At 36.6% G+C, this 13,729-nt stretch overlaps 1 protein-coding gene across 2 annotated transcripts in view; it reads right to left on the bottom strand.

Annotated features, from left to right (window-relative positions):
* The window catches only part of TTK (TTK protein kinase), a gene marked incomplete at its 3' end in the record, with an annotated part of 40,244 nt that overhangs the window by 24,046 nt on the left and 2,469 nt on the right, over positions 1–13,729 (bottom strand). For both annotated transcript variants that reach the window (XM_079939588.1, XM_079939587.1), the window contains exons 3-11: positions 12,319–12,541; positions 11,842–11,948; positions 9,500–9,643; positions 8,716–8,827; positions 8,480–8,552; positions 8,295–8,389; positions 6,320–6,407; positions 5,126–5,246; positions 846–994 (exon numbers count right to left, since the gene is read on the bottom strand). In XM_079939588.1, the coding sequence (XP_079795714.1) occupies positions 846–994; positions 5,126–5,246; positions 6,320–6,407; positions 8,295–8,389; positions 8,480–8,552; positions 8,716–8,827; positions 9,500–9,643; positions 11,842–11,948; positions 12,319–12,541 (1,112 nt within the window). The remainder of the gene's footprint in view (positions 1–845; positions 995–5,125; positions 5,247–6,319; positions 6,408–8,294; positions 8,390–8,479; positions 8,553–8,715; positions 8,828–9,499; positions 9,644–11,841; positions 11,949–12,318; positions 12,542–13,729) is intronic.

Genomic DNA, 13,729 nt, shown 5'->3' with positions numbered 1-13,729 from the left:
AGTTCCCCGACCAGGGATTGAACCTGGGCCCTTGGCAGTGAAAGTAAGGACTCCTAACAACTGGACTGCCAGGGAATTCCCCCAAAGCTCTTTAGGAACCTCGATAATTAAGAGTATAAAACAAGGCACCAAGACCAAAATATTTGAGAACTGCTGAGTTAGAATACAACCGAAAAGTAATAATGACAAGAGTATGGCCATGGACTACATACAGGTATGGCTCTCTACCAGATCCTTGCTTCTGAAATGGAGCCCAGCCAGTGGGAATGATCATTCAACCTATTATGAATTCACATTATCTAGTCTATATTTTTCTATTTTATCCATGAGGACGACAATAGGAAATTGTCAAATGCTTGGTACAGCATTGCACTGGTTCAGCCATCTGCATACTGTTTTCTGTAAAAGGTAAGATAGTAAACATTTTCAGCTTTGCAGGCCAGGTGGTCTCTGCTGCAGTTACTCAGCTCTGCTGTTACAGTTCAAAAGCAATCACAGACAGTAAGTAAATAAACGGGTATGGCTGTGTTTCAATAAAATGTTGTTTACAGACAGGCTGGGAACTAGATTTGGCTCCTAGGCTGTAGTTTGCTGACCCCTGCCCCAGTCTACCAGCATCCAAAAATACTATTGAAAACAGAAAAGAATTCAGCTTGACATATATTCTTACTAAACTAAACCTTTATTACTGATCATTGTTTTGTGAATTAAAAACAAAACACCACACACTTGAGCAAACTGCTCCACTAAATATGGTACACAAGAATTTAATAAAAGAAGAAAACATTTAACATGATCATCACATTATGAACAATAGCAATGCTACACTTGAAAAGGAAAGTTACCTCTGTATCAACTTTTGAGATTACCTCTGAAATTTGCCACTGATTTGAAGATGCAGCAGGATTCTGGTTTACACATTCTGACTTTCTCTTAGATGGCCATTGTTTCTGGTTACTTTCTGGAACCTTTGGTTCTTGATGTTCTCTAGTTTCTGAAATTGTATTTGTTGCTATTGTCATTAAAAGGCAAGACTATTTGATAATAACAAAATAAACCTAAATGATAGAACATGTTAAAAAACTGTATTAGCATTTTGCTCTTAAAAAACAAAGAAACTAAAAACTTTAAGCCAGCTGCTGACAATTTGCTTTTAGCAAGTTAATTTTTCAAAGCTGCAACAGCCATCTTCCTTGGTTGTTACCTAGAGCTTTACCAAAGACCATTCTGAATTTAAATGCTTCTGGTCTTTACCAGAAAACAAGGAAATAAATAAGTAAAAATTTAAAAACATGTATGTCTTACTAATAAAGAGAAGCTAGTTCACCACTTTTCATAGACCTCTAGCTTTTTAACAAAATTTTTACGTTAAACTAGCCTGTAATTTACTTCCTTAAGCGTCTGAACAAAAGAGCCTCAACAATAACATTGACTATTTTATGAATGTCAATATTCTGTCCTTATCATAACAGATGCAAAAATTCTAAACAAAATATTTGCAACTGATATACAAAATATATAATAAATTATGACCAAGTTGTGTTTATTCCTAAATGCAAAGTTGCTTAACACTTGAAAGTTAATTCAATTTGCCATAATAATAGAGGAGAATAGTCTGTGGTCAACTCCAAAAATGCGGAAAAGGCATTTCATAAAATTCAATACCCAGTCACAAAAAAACTTTTAGTCTAGCTATAAAGCAAAACTCACTCTGTTTTGATATTTGATAAAGAAGAGCTGTAAGACTCTAAGGCAATTATCATGTGAGGGTAAAATAATGAAAGTGGCTCTCTAAAATAAGGAGTGAACAAAAACGCCACCTATCATTCCTTCTATTCACCATTATGCTAGAGGTTATAAGTGCAATACAGCAAAGAAAAGAAAGTTAAAGGACTGGAAGGCAAAAAATGTTACATTATTTTCAAACAACATGAAAGAATTTATAGGAAAATATTAGAATTATTCAGTGACTTTAGCAATGTCACTGTAAATATGATAAATAGCTAAAAATCAGTTGTATTTTTACATATCAGCAACAAAGTAGAGGATAAGTATTTTTTTTTAAAAAGATCCCATTCATTATCATATCAAAAAAAAATCAGATCTTTAAGTACATCTCCAGCAAAAGATAAGCAAAATCTCTACACAGAAAAGTATTTCTTCAATAATCTTTTAAAGATTACTTAAATGAATGAAGGGATATGCCAGGTTAGTGGACTAGAAATTTCATCTGTTAAGATGTCAACCTGTCCCACTAGATCTCAATCAAAATCCCATTTAAAAAAAAAAAAAATGGGGCTTCCCTGGTGGTGCAGTGGTTGAGAGTCCGCCTGCCGATGCAGGGGACACGGGTTCGTGCCCCGGTCCGGGAAGATCCCACGTGCCGCGGAGCGGCTGGGCCCGTGAGCCATGGCCGCTGAGCCTGCGCGGCCGGAGCCTGTGCTCCGCAACGGGAGAGGCCACAACAGTGAGAGGCCCGCGTACCGGGAAAAAAAAAAAAAGGAAATCTGACAGATTCTAATATTTATATGGAAATCCAAAAGGCTTAGAATAACTAAAATAGCTTTGACAAAGAACAAAGGTGGAATTTACACTGACAGATATGAAGCCTTAACTGCAGTAATTATGTCAGTGTTAGCACAAGGACACAAAGGACTATGGAACAGAGAAGAATTCAAGACCAGACATCAAACACAGACTCACCTAATTTATAACAAATCACTGAGGGGAAAAAGGGTCTTTTCAATAAATGCTTCTGGATCTATTGGATCTCCACATGGGGAGAAAAGAATGAATCCAGACACTTGATCTTAGCTACACACAAATATTAAATTCAAGTAGAATATAACTCTAAATGTGAAACGTAAAATGATGTCTTCTGCAATATATGGAAAGGGCTTCTTCCCTGGTGGCTCAGTGGTTAGGAATCCGCCTAAAACCAACTAATAAAACCAACAATAAAAACTATTGGGAATGCAGGGGACATGGGTTCGAGCCCTGGTCCGGGAAGATCACACGTGCCACGGAGCAACTAAGCCCGTGTGCCTCAACTACTGAGCCTGTGCTCTAGAGCCCACGAGCCACAACTATGGAGCCCGTGCGCCACAATACTAAAGCCCGCACGCCTACAGCCCAAACTCTGCAACAAGAGAAGCCACCGCAATGAGAAGCCCGCGCACTGCAACGGAGAGCAGCCCCCACTCGCCGCAACTAGAGAAAGCCCGCCCGCAGCAACGAAGACGCAACGCAGTCAAAAATAAATAAATAAATTTATAAAAAAATAAATTAAATAAAATATATGAAAATATCTTTATGATCTTGGAGGAGGAAAAGATTTGTTTAAAGTCACAGAATACACTCACCACAAAGGAAAAGACTGATAAATTAAAATGCATGATAATTAACAATTTCATCAAGTCTTCACCACATAATAGGAGAAGTTACTTGTAAAATATATACCCAACAAAGGAGCTGTATCTAGATCATATTAATGTCTCCTAACATCAATGCGAGAAAGAAAGGAAACCCAATGGAAAAACTGGGGATGCTTGAACAAGTACTTCACAAGAGGATACCCATATGGCCAATGAACACAAAAAGGCCTTCAGCATCGTTAGACATCAGGGAAATGCGCATTAAAACCACAGCGAGATATCACTTAGCAGAATCAGAATGTTTAACATTAAAAACCAACAATAAAAACTATTGGGAAGAATGTGGAGCAAGAGTAACATAAGTGCTGGTGAAACACAACACTTTGGAAAACCGTCCAGCACTATCGATGAGACGAATATATACAACGTCCTGTGACCCCACAGCCCCACTCGGAATACACTTGACGGAAATGTGTGTGAAAGAAATGAAAGCATTAAATTAGGTGCCAGGTCAGTACTATAAACAAGAATTTTTGGTAAAGATGATTTTTCAATCATATCCGTTTGTAATAGGTGCCATGAAAATACAGAATATGAGTTTCCCCCAATTACTAGCAAGAGGAATCTACAGTTGGCCCTCCATACCCGCAGCTTCCACAGGGCTGACTATACCACATCAATTTACAGAAGGGACTTGAGCAACTGCGGATTTGGGCAGCCGAGGGGGATCCTGGAAACAATGCCCTGCTGATCCGAAGGGACGCTGATGTTCCCAATCAAAATAATGGCCGCCCAGTTTGCAGGGATGGAGGGCTCTCCTGTGACATGGGACTTTCCGGGCTAAAACCAGAAAAGTCCCAGTGTTCCTCTTCAGTCCAATCAAAAGAAAACATTACACCCAATCTGGCAAACTTTGTTTGGACAATGGTCATCCAATTCATGATCCCATTCAAAAACCTCTGATGGTGCTCTGACATCTAAACAAATAAAAAATTTAAGCCTGACATTCTAAGTCTAACTAGTCTCATCTCCCACTTCTATACTACCTGTGTTACAGTTTTCAGCATAATTGACCATCTTGGTTCCTAGAATATTTTATTGTTTTGCTTACGTTACTCCCTCCATCTGAAATACTCTATCACTGCCATTTCTTCCTATTTAAATGCTAACAATGCTTCACGTTTCTTCTCCTCCACAAACTATTTCCTTATTTCCCCTAAACCGAATTAGCTCCTCAGATTTCTCCTTGCACTGAATCCTCATAGCACTTTATTGATGTGGTTCTCATGATACTCTATATTCTACCCAGCATTATATTTATCAGCAGATGTCCCACACTGCTGGGCAATCTCCTTGGGACCCTGTCTCATTCATGTATATATCCTTAGAACATGCACCACAGTACTCATATATTGGAAAAGCAAATGTTTGACAAAAGAGGAAAGGGAGAATTATCATAGAAATACAGCCTCTGCGTCCTTTCCAGAAAGTATTTATCAGGCCAACTGAGAACAATAACTCCGTGTCATGGTATTTTCCCTCCAACCTTCCTTTAATGCACCTTTTAGGCAAATAAACTTTCTTTGCTATACAATTGAATACTTTTCATACAATCTATAAAATTTAACTGAAATACAAGATAAAGGGACACAGTCATAGTCTTACATGGCAATTGTTAGGTGGCCGGTCAACTTTCACAAGTACAAAGTGATTCTCTTAATTAAAGAAGTAGTCTGTTTTGTCACTCTTACCTTCTAATTTTGTTAGAAGGCTTGATTCACTTTTATTCTTCAGGGTTACTGAATCAGTAATAAGTTCAGAACTCTTCTCATCTGACATCTGAGGTTCCTTGGAACGAATATTTTTAACAGACTACATAAAAAGAATAAGATTTGATTGGATTTTATATAAAGTCTCATCAACGGAAGTAGTACTAATCTGTCTTAGTGTTCAGTATACTAAAGTCTCGCCTATATGAAAAGACTGCTAGGAAGATTATCTATTATACTTGCACGTGGACTCACGTGCAAGGAAGATAACTTCTTGAATTACTGAGTAGAGCAATGGGAATTGCCACAACCATAAAACTGGCCAATTTTCTTTCAATAGACATATTAATCAAATGGTAAAATTTAGTCACTTAAAACGAGAGGTTGGAAAATTTGAATCTAACATAAAACACACTTCATTATTTTGTTACTGTGATCATATTTTATCACCAAAAATAACAGCACTGGTCAAAATTAAGATTTGCATAAGTCTAAGACAGTATTATTCTAAATCCAGAAAATAAACTTTTGACACAACTATGCACTATTCTCTAAGATAGCTGTAAACTAGTTAAACTCATTATTTAAAAGCAAAGACCATGAAAGAGAGAGACAAATTACAGGGAATCGAAAATCAAAAAGACCTACATTGTGATGCCAGGGGTTTAACTCAACTATAGTAACAATAGTATAACCCCTAAAAATCAGTGCACCAGGGATTAAAGCTGTTTCCTGTCTTTGAAGTTCACACATCTGCCATATCAGGACGCCAGGATTATCTAAGCCCTCACCTCTGCCCCATCACAAAGCCACTCCCTCATTTTTGTCTAAGATGCCCTGCCAGGTCATATGATTAAACACACCAAGAAACAAAAGCTGGGGGGCATGGCTCGCCCCGCTATTCCCAAATCCAGGCCAACTAACCTGCTAAAACACTATATAATAATTGCTAATTCAGAGTTACCCCAGAAGATCGCTTATCATTGCCCTACCACCTCAACTGAGGAGAAACAGTTTAGGACTTATGTGCCACTTCCCGTCAGTGGTCCGGCATATCTTGGGGCTTCAGGAGCACTGCTGGAGATACATAAATCATGGACTCCTTTCCCGGAAAAAGCTCCATGGACCCTGGGTCAGGAACCCTTGCTTCATGGAAAGATTTAAAAATGGACATACCGTTAAATGTCTCAAGTCACTGGAATCATTTCCACTTGATTTAGATCCAGAAACGACTGTATCTCGGCATTCTGATCCAGAGATCTGTCTGTTACCCATGAAACAAAACAATCGTAATGTTTAACCTGAAATCAATCATTTCAACGAATTATTTTTTCAATTTTAAAGTTGACTTTTTAACAATATGTACACCTTTTAATTGGAAAAATCACTTGGAAAGATTTTTTTAAATAAATGTATGAATGTATGTATGTATTTATTTTGGGCCGTGTTGGGTCTTCGTTGCTGCGTGCAGACTTTCTCTAGTTGCGGCGAGCGGGGGCTACCCTTCACTGTGGTGCGTGGGCTTCTCATTGCGGTGGCTTCTCTTTGTTGCAGAGCACGGGCTCTAGGCATGCAGTCTTCAGTAGTTGTGGCACACAGGCTCAGTAGCTGTGGCACACGGGCTTAGTTGCTCTGCGGCATGTGGGATCTTCCCGGACCAGGGCTCAAACCCGTGTCCCCTGCACTGGCGGGAGGATTCTTAACCACTGCGCCATCAGGGAAGTCCCCTGGAAAGATATTTTTAAAAATAACAAGATTCCAGTATAAACGTGACTAAAGTGCTGGGCAGTGATAAAAGTGAGAGAGATGAGTAGTAAGTAGGTGATTGCCTACCCTGTTATGTAATAAGTAACAGCTGGAGTCAAGGTATGAATGTGGGAAAGGACAAGGGAAAAGCAGTATGTAGATCAAACTACACTTCAGGTTGCAAATAGCTTAAGGATAAGAACTAGGGTGTAGGCCCTCCTGTGGGAGGCTGCCTAGCTCACAATCTATCAAAACAAGCACCAAGAAAATGGCTGGCTTGTTTATTTTTTTGAGTGGGAGAAAATCTCCTAAGCTAGCACTTGAAATGGAGATGACAAGAAAATAGTCATAAGATTTTGGAGCTTAACCTTGACATCCAAAATGCTCTTTAATATCAATGTTCAGTCAAGCCCTAAGTATAATAAGAATTTAAGTATAGAAGACACCAGCTAAAAACAAACGGTTATATTTCTAAAGTTTACTTGTAAAATGATTTTCTAGCATCCAAGGAGCCTTTCCCATTAGAAATAATGTAATGAATAGTGGTTATAGTTAAAAATAGAGTAGAAAAATGAGGTCCCCTAGCTAAGCTGGAATACGAGATTCTCAGTTTTCAAGTTGAAGGAAGGAGAACACATTAGATGTAGTGAACAATACTTCATCTCTACCTACCCTGCCCCACTTCTTGAAGCCCTAGGCTCAGAAGCAAATGAGTGGGGACTTCCCTGGTGGGCCAGCGGTTAAGACTCCCTCCCAATGCAAGGGTTCAATCCCTGGTCAGGGAACTAAGATCCCACATACTGTAACTAAGCCTGCATGCCACAACTACTGAGCCCATGCACTGCCAACTAGGGAAGCCTGCATACCGCAACGAAGACCCAGCGCAGCCAAAATAAATAAATTAAAAAAAAAAAAAAGAAGAAGAAGGGCTATGCTGACTGTAAAGTGAGGTGCACATGTAAAAAAAGAAGGAGCAAGTGAGTGAATTAATCATCTCTCCCACTGATAGCTGCGCCTTTCCTTGAACTAGCTGCAAAAGAAATTGTTCCCAGACCTCCCTTCACCCCTATGGAGACTTCCATACCCACTAAAAAGAGTCTTACCAGAGAGGCTACCATAAGGGAGAAATGTTCAAACATCAGGAGTTTTTACCCCAGGGCTGTCTGCATAGTCTTTTTAAGCTTCGTGTTGACTTAATCTTTTTTCCTCTGTGTTTCCTAATTCTTTAATAGTTCTTTTAATGAATATTTTAATGAGTGCAAAAGCAAAATAAAGTCATATCTCCCACTCATACTAAATAAAAATGTAATCATAATTACTTTCACATAGTAAAAGACTTTAAGATCATTCTGCCATCAATCTTCAAGTTTTGAAACCAAATTAAAAAATTAAAACTCAAACATACCTTTTAGTAAAAGGTGGTGCAACTGAAGCATCTGTCTTCTCATGGTAATCCGGGCTACTTAGAAGGTTAACTGGGACTCTTCCGAACGGGCATGACTAAAAATGTTTTGAAAGATTAAGTAACTAACTAGGAAATAAGTATAGACCTCACCACTACCATTTTAATCAGAGTTAAAAATAACTTACTCGTTTAGCTTTGTTTGTTTGTTTCAAAGGATTTCGATGGCCTATCTCTGCATCTTGAGGGGGTATGTTCTCCCTAAACAGAAAGAAAATAGTCCTGATTTTTAAAAGAATAATACTGACACATGCATTTTCATCAACTGTTAAACACTGTTATTGTAACATGAAAATATATATGCAGATGTATAAATAATATAAATGTAGGACGAGCATTTAAAAAATGGATTCAGTTTCCTTACCCATACAAAAACCTGGCTTTAGTCTGTGCTCTGGAATCACAACTGATGTTCCTATTCGGTAAATGTCCAAGTGTACTGGGGAACGGTTCTTGCACATTTGATACTGTAGATGCTGTAAACATTTGAAATTGTAATTAAATTTATAAGGACATAAGAAATACACAAAAAAGTAATCTCATAAATAAGAATGTTTTAAAAGTCAATTCATAGTAAATATTTGTCCCCAAATAAGATATGCAGACATGAAGATGTTATGAAGATAATTCTCTACCTATACTTCAAAACTATTCCATAATTATATAACTGTTTTCTCAAGAGTAGACACATTCCTTATTTCTAATAGCAAAAAGTCATTCTCTCGCCTAGATCAAGTTTTTGTTTGTTTGTTTTTAACTGAAGTATAGTTGATTTACAATGCTGTAATAGTTTCTGGTGTACAGCAAAGTAATTTATATATATATATTCTTTTTCATATTCCTTTCCATTATTGTTTATTACAGGATATTGAATACAGTTCCCTGTACTATACAGTGGGACCTTATTGTTTTAGATCAAGCTGTTTTTAATGTGTTACCAATTAGAGTTTGATTAGGGAAAAAAAAATTCCAACAAGAAAGTAATGACTTTGTTACTTCTAAAAGTCTTACCTCCTTTACATCTAAAACGTAATCTTAGATTTTGATCATTCTAAATAAATGATATTTTTCTATAAAATATTATCCTGAATCCTTTTTTGCAGGACAAAACACCACAGAAAAGTATTAGCACACACTAACGTATTTACCTGATAAACTCTTCTTTTCTTCCTCTGAAAGCAGCTGCTTTTTTTGAAGGTTTAAATTCCGAATGGCAATTTCCAGCATTTCTAGGGGTACTGCTCCACATTCCACAGCTTTATGAAGAAGTTGCTTACTTTTTTTGAAATTACCTAACAAAGTAAAAAATAATCGTCATTTTAATGCAGCAACCTTTACTCCCCAGAGGCGTATTCATCAGGACCTAGGAAAAAAATTGAAAAGTCTTAGGCAAAAATGTTTACTCCAAGGCTCACGCACGTTATTCATAAAAAAATAAGCAATTTCTCACTTCTGATAACAAGTCATGTCAAACAGTTTACTTGTGTAAGATGTAACTGATGTGATTATGTATTGGTTTATTGCCACGGTCCATTTTCACAAGTAAAAGAAATGTTAGCAAAGCAGTTACAAAATGGGGGCAGCAAAGGTCAACTCAAACAGAAACTTGAGAGAATTTAGTAAAAGGGAAAACTAAGCCTTAGATGTTGCAACAGTCTCAAGAGCATCAATCTGTTACAACACAGCATAATAATTATCATTTATAATAACATTTAGTCATTAAGGTTGACACCTTTTGCTAAAGGGAATTCCCATCAAAAGGATTCATGTGAAAAAATGTAACAATAAAGATTAATCTTCAGCTACCAGACTTAGCTACACCACCCCCAAAATGCAAAATAACTGAGAAACTACCAAAATCACCTCTTGACTACAGATAAATTACCAAACAAATTTTCTTTCAACTGCAAACTTACCCAATACATTTAGTTTAGAATTTCATTTATAAATATTAAATGTATACGTCATGTATGTTATGAAATGTGTTAGCATTTTTGGGAGCCACTAGGCTATGCTATGCACTTGGCACTTGGGTGTAAAAATGGTTAAGAGTCAGCCTCTAGTTTCTCACAGTTTACAAATTTTAAGAACATAAACATATTTGATAGAGACTAAGACTACATTTATTCAGAGTACTGAGATTTCATATATTGAGCATTTCAGGATAGCAAAAGAAGAAAGAAAGGCTTGGACAGGAACTAGTAATTAGGGAGCCTACTAAGGTCATAGACCCCTTTGAGAATCTGATAAAAACTATGGAATGTCCTCCACTCCTACAAAAATACACATACACACCAAAAGCACATAGGACTTTGGGGATTTTGCATTTTTCCTGAAACCCTATTCATCAACCTTGTTCAAAATAATCACAATTTGGACCTTGAGGTTACTACTACATCCCAGTGGTAACAATGAGGTTTATTTCTTATTTACAGATAATATAATTTGAGATTTTCAAAATTTGTATTCTAAAGATATAAGTTTATAGCTGCTGTGGATAGGCCATAACACCTCAAAAATTTTAAAAAGTAGAATGAAGGAGAGATAGATGATCTTAAAGGCCTGGCCATACTCTAACGAGCAGTGAGTCAGTTCTCCTAGGCAGGAAAGGGATTTTTTTTTTTTTTTTTTAAGTCACCTGATAGTGCACAGGATAGACCAGAGAAGATGATTCAGATAACTAGGACTCAGAAATCATCTGCATAAGTAGAAGTTCAGGATTTGAGTTTATACAGTGCTTTTCTCCAACCTCGGTCTTGGCGAACACTCTCTAAGGAGTTAGCCCTGCTTTGGACACGACTACAAGGATTCCGGCTGAGCCAAAAAGAAAAAATGGTAATAATATGTGTATTACTGGTGGGAAATGGGATCAGGGTTGGAGCAGCAACAAGGCAAATGGAAAAACAGGAAAACATGGCCAGAGGGCCAGCAGGATAGATCCAAAGGCCCCAGAAAATGAAAGGAGTAAAGGCTAATGGCCAGGCTAAAAGTGTCTGAGGAAGAGACTGCCCTTGTTCTATCTAAAATGTCCAGACTAGGGAGAACCAAGTGAGCAAGAAATAAAAGCTTCTACAGCAGTTTACTTTTTTTTAATTGAACTACCAATTAATGCTACAATTATATTCTGATATATATTTCGGTGCTATGACACCATCGCACAAGATAAACTTATCTAAGCTCTGGTTTAAATATCTTATATCCTCATCCCAGAAATACTCAGTAAAGAAGCCACTTTCCTTTAGATGTTTCCTGAATCTAATAGCACACACGTGATGTTCATGCTTATCTTCCTGGGTTACTCCTCACAAGTGGAAGGGCCAGTATGACAAATATTCTCCACATGTACACTTAGGTAGCATTCTTCCCCCATATTCTCACCTGACGTTTTGCCTCATACTTCTATTTCATACACATGATTTAATATTCGAATGTACGTTACAGTAGGAAGTTATCTTCTACTTAAAATTCGGACTTGACATTTTCAGATTACCTTGTGATAGTTCAAATTGTGCAAAAGATATATGCACGAAAGCAAATTTCTTGCAGTTTGCTCTGGCCATCTGAAAGTAGTCGCGTGCGTCATCTGGCTCTTGAATACTGAAATAAAGATTTCAGAGTCAAGCTTTAAGAAAAAAGACACATTTGCCTAAGTTTGATAACTCCTCATTCTATTTTCCAGAGGACACAGGATATTGTTCTTTTTTCTGTATGTAAAATTAAATAAGTTAATTTTTACAATCTTTTTAGGCAGAGTCTAGAGTATGTAACTTTGTGGAAATATGTACATAGTAAAGATAAAGAAGGTTTACATTACTCACTTGTTAATTATAAACAAAAGGATTTCGTCAAAAAATATTAAATTTCTTACAAGTAATTCTGACAACATGTTTTCATTTTACCTTTTGGTGATGTAGTTATGTGTTATGTAATGTAGTTAGCTAAATGCAGTTAAAATGGTAATACTTACGCTTTTAATTCAGCAAATCTCACTTGAATTCTAGCAAAACTCTCATTTTGGCCATATTTATCTGGAGGAAGTGCTTCAATTGCTTGATTGTAACGACCAATCAATTTATTTAAAAGGGCATCATTTAAAGGGACACTGTTTTTCTCTAGTTTGAGCAACAAGTTCAACCAGTCCTCTGGGTTGTTTGCCATCATCATAATTTGGTTAACAGTTCCCGAGTTATCTGAACAGGGGACAAAACATACCACAACAGAGGAAAGACATAAAACAAATGCCAAATTGCACTTTTCTTTCAAATTACAGTTAATCACTGATACTCTCAGTATGAACATACACAAACTCCCTAAAATACTTTTTTAAAACTTTAACAACTCATGTAAATATAAGCAAACTTATTTACTGTATATATATTTTTATGATGGTATACTGTACTACAAAAAGCTATATATTTTGAAGGAAAAAAACCTTGGAAATAAATGTTTATGAGGAGCTTTAGAAAACCATATGCAGTCTAAGAATATTGTATGCTGCAGCAGCATAATTCTATCTTAGCGTCCTAACGATGCAAAGAAAACCTGAGCCTCTCTCACCACCACCAGTACCAACTTTCTTGGAAAATTCTTCATGCTTATTCATTCAAAATTTAGAAACTTACTGCCCTAGTCCTAACATAACCTTTACAACCTTATTGATCCAACATTATATCCATATTCCTCAAACTTAGTTTTAAACCGATCAAACAAAACCAATTTACAAAAGATAAGCAGCTAGTATGGTCATTTTCCTCTCCCTCCAGTTTACCCACATTTCTCCAAAATTTTCATGTTGTTAATCTATTTTTAACCTTCTTTAGTGTTACTAGTTGTCCTGTTCAGGATATTTTAGTCATTATTAAACATTATTAAATTTAGATTTCTCAGAGAAACTATCGTTCCTTCTATTAGTTTCAGTTACCTTCAACAAGGGTTAAATATTTGCTTTTACAAACAAAATTACTGTTTCTGCTTTTTACTAAAAAAAAAAAACCAAAAACCAAAAAAACAGATTCATAACTTTGTTTTTACCCTTAAATTTAATCTGGTCTGATCTTAACTTCATTTTCAGTTTTACCTCCCATCGCCTTCCTAACAAGTTAGGCTTCAAGGTGTCTAAAAAAAGGTCTTTGAAGATGTATTTCTCATACCCCATTCTCCCTCTGTTAAAACCTTAAAGCATCCTGTCTTATTGTGTTAGTATTCATTCGATGTCAAACATATGTTACAATGCAGCATAGTAGATACTAAATTCTTCTCATCTAGAAACCACGGTTTTAATCTTCCTCAGTATCATGTCTTACATCCCAATTATCAATATATGTTAAGTATTCACAGTTTTGAGCAACTAAAGATTTTAAATAAGGACTTATCTACCT

Source organism: Stenella coeruleoalba (genome assembly GCF_951394435.1).
Source record: "Stenella coeruleoalba genome assembly, chromosome: 12".
NCBI classification, from domain to species: domain Eukaryota; kingdom Metazoa; phylum Chordata; class Mammalia; order Artiodactyla; family Delphinidae; genus Stenella; species Stenella coeruleoalba.
This window is presented reverse-complemented; position numbering and strand designations above follow the sequence as displayed.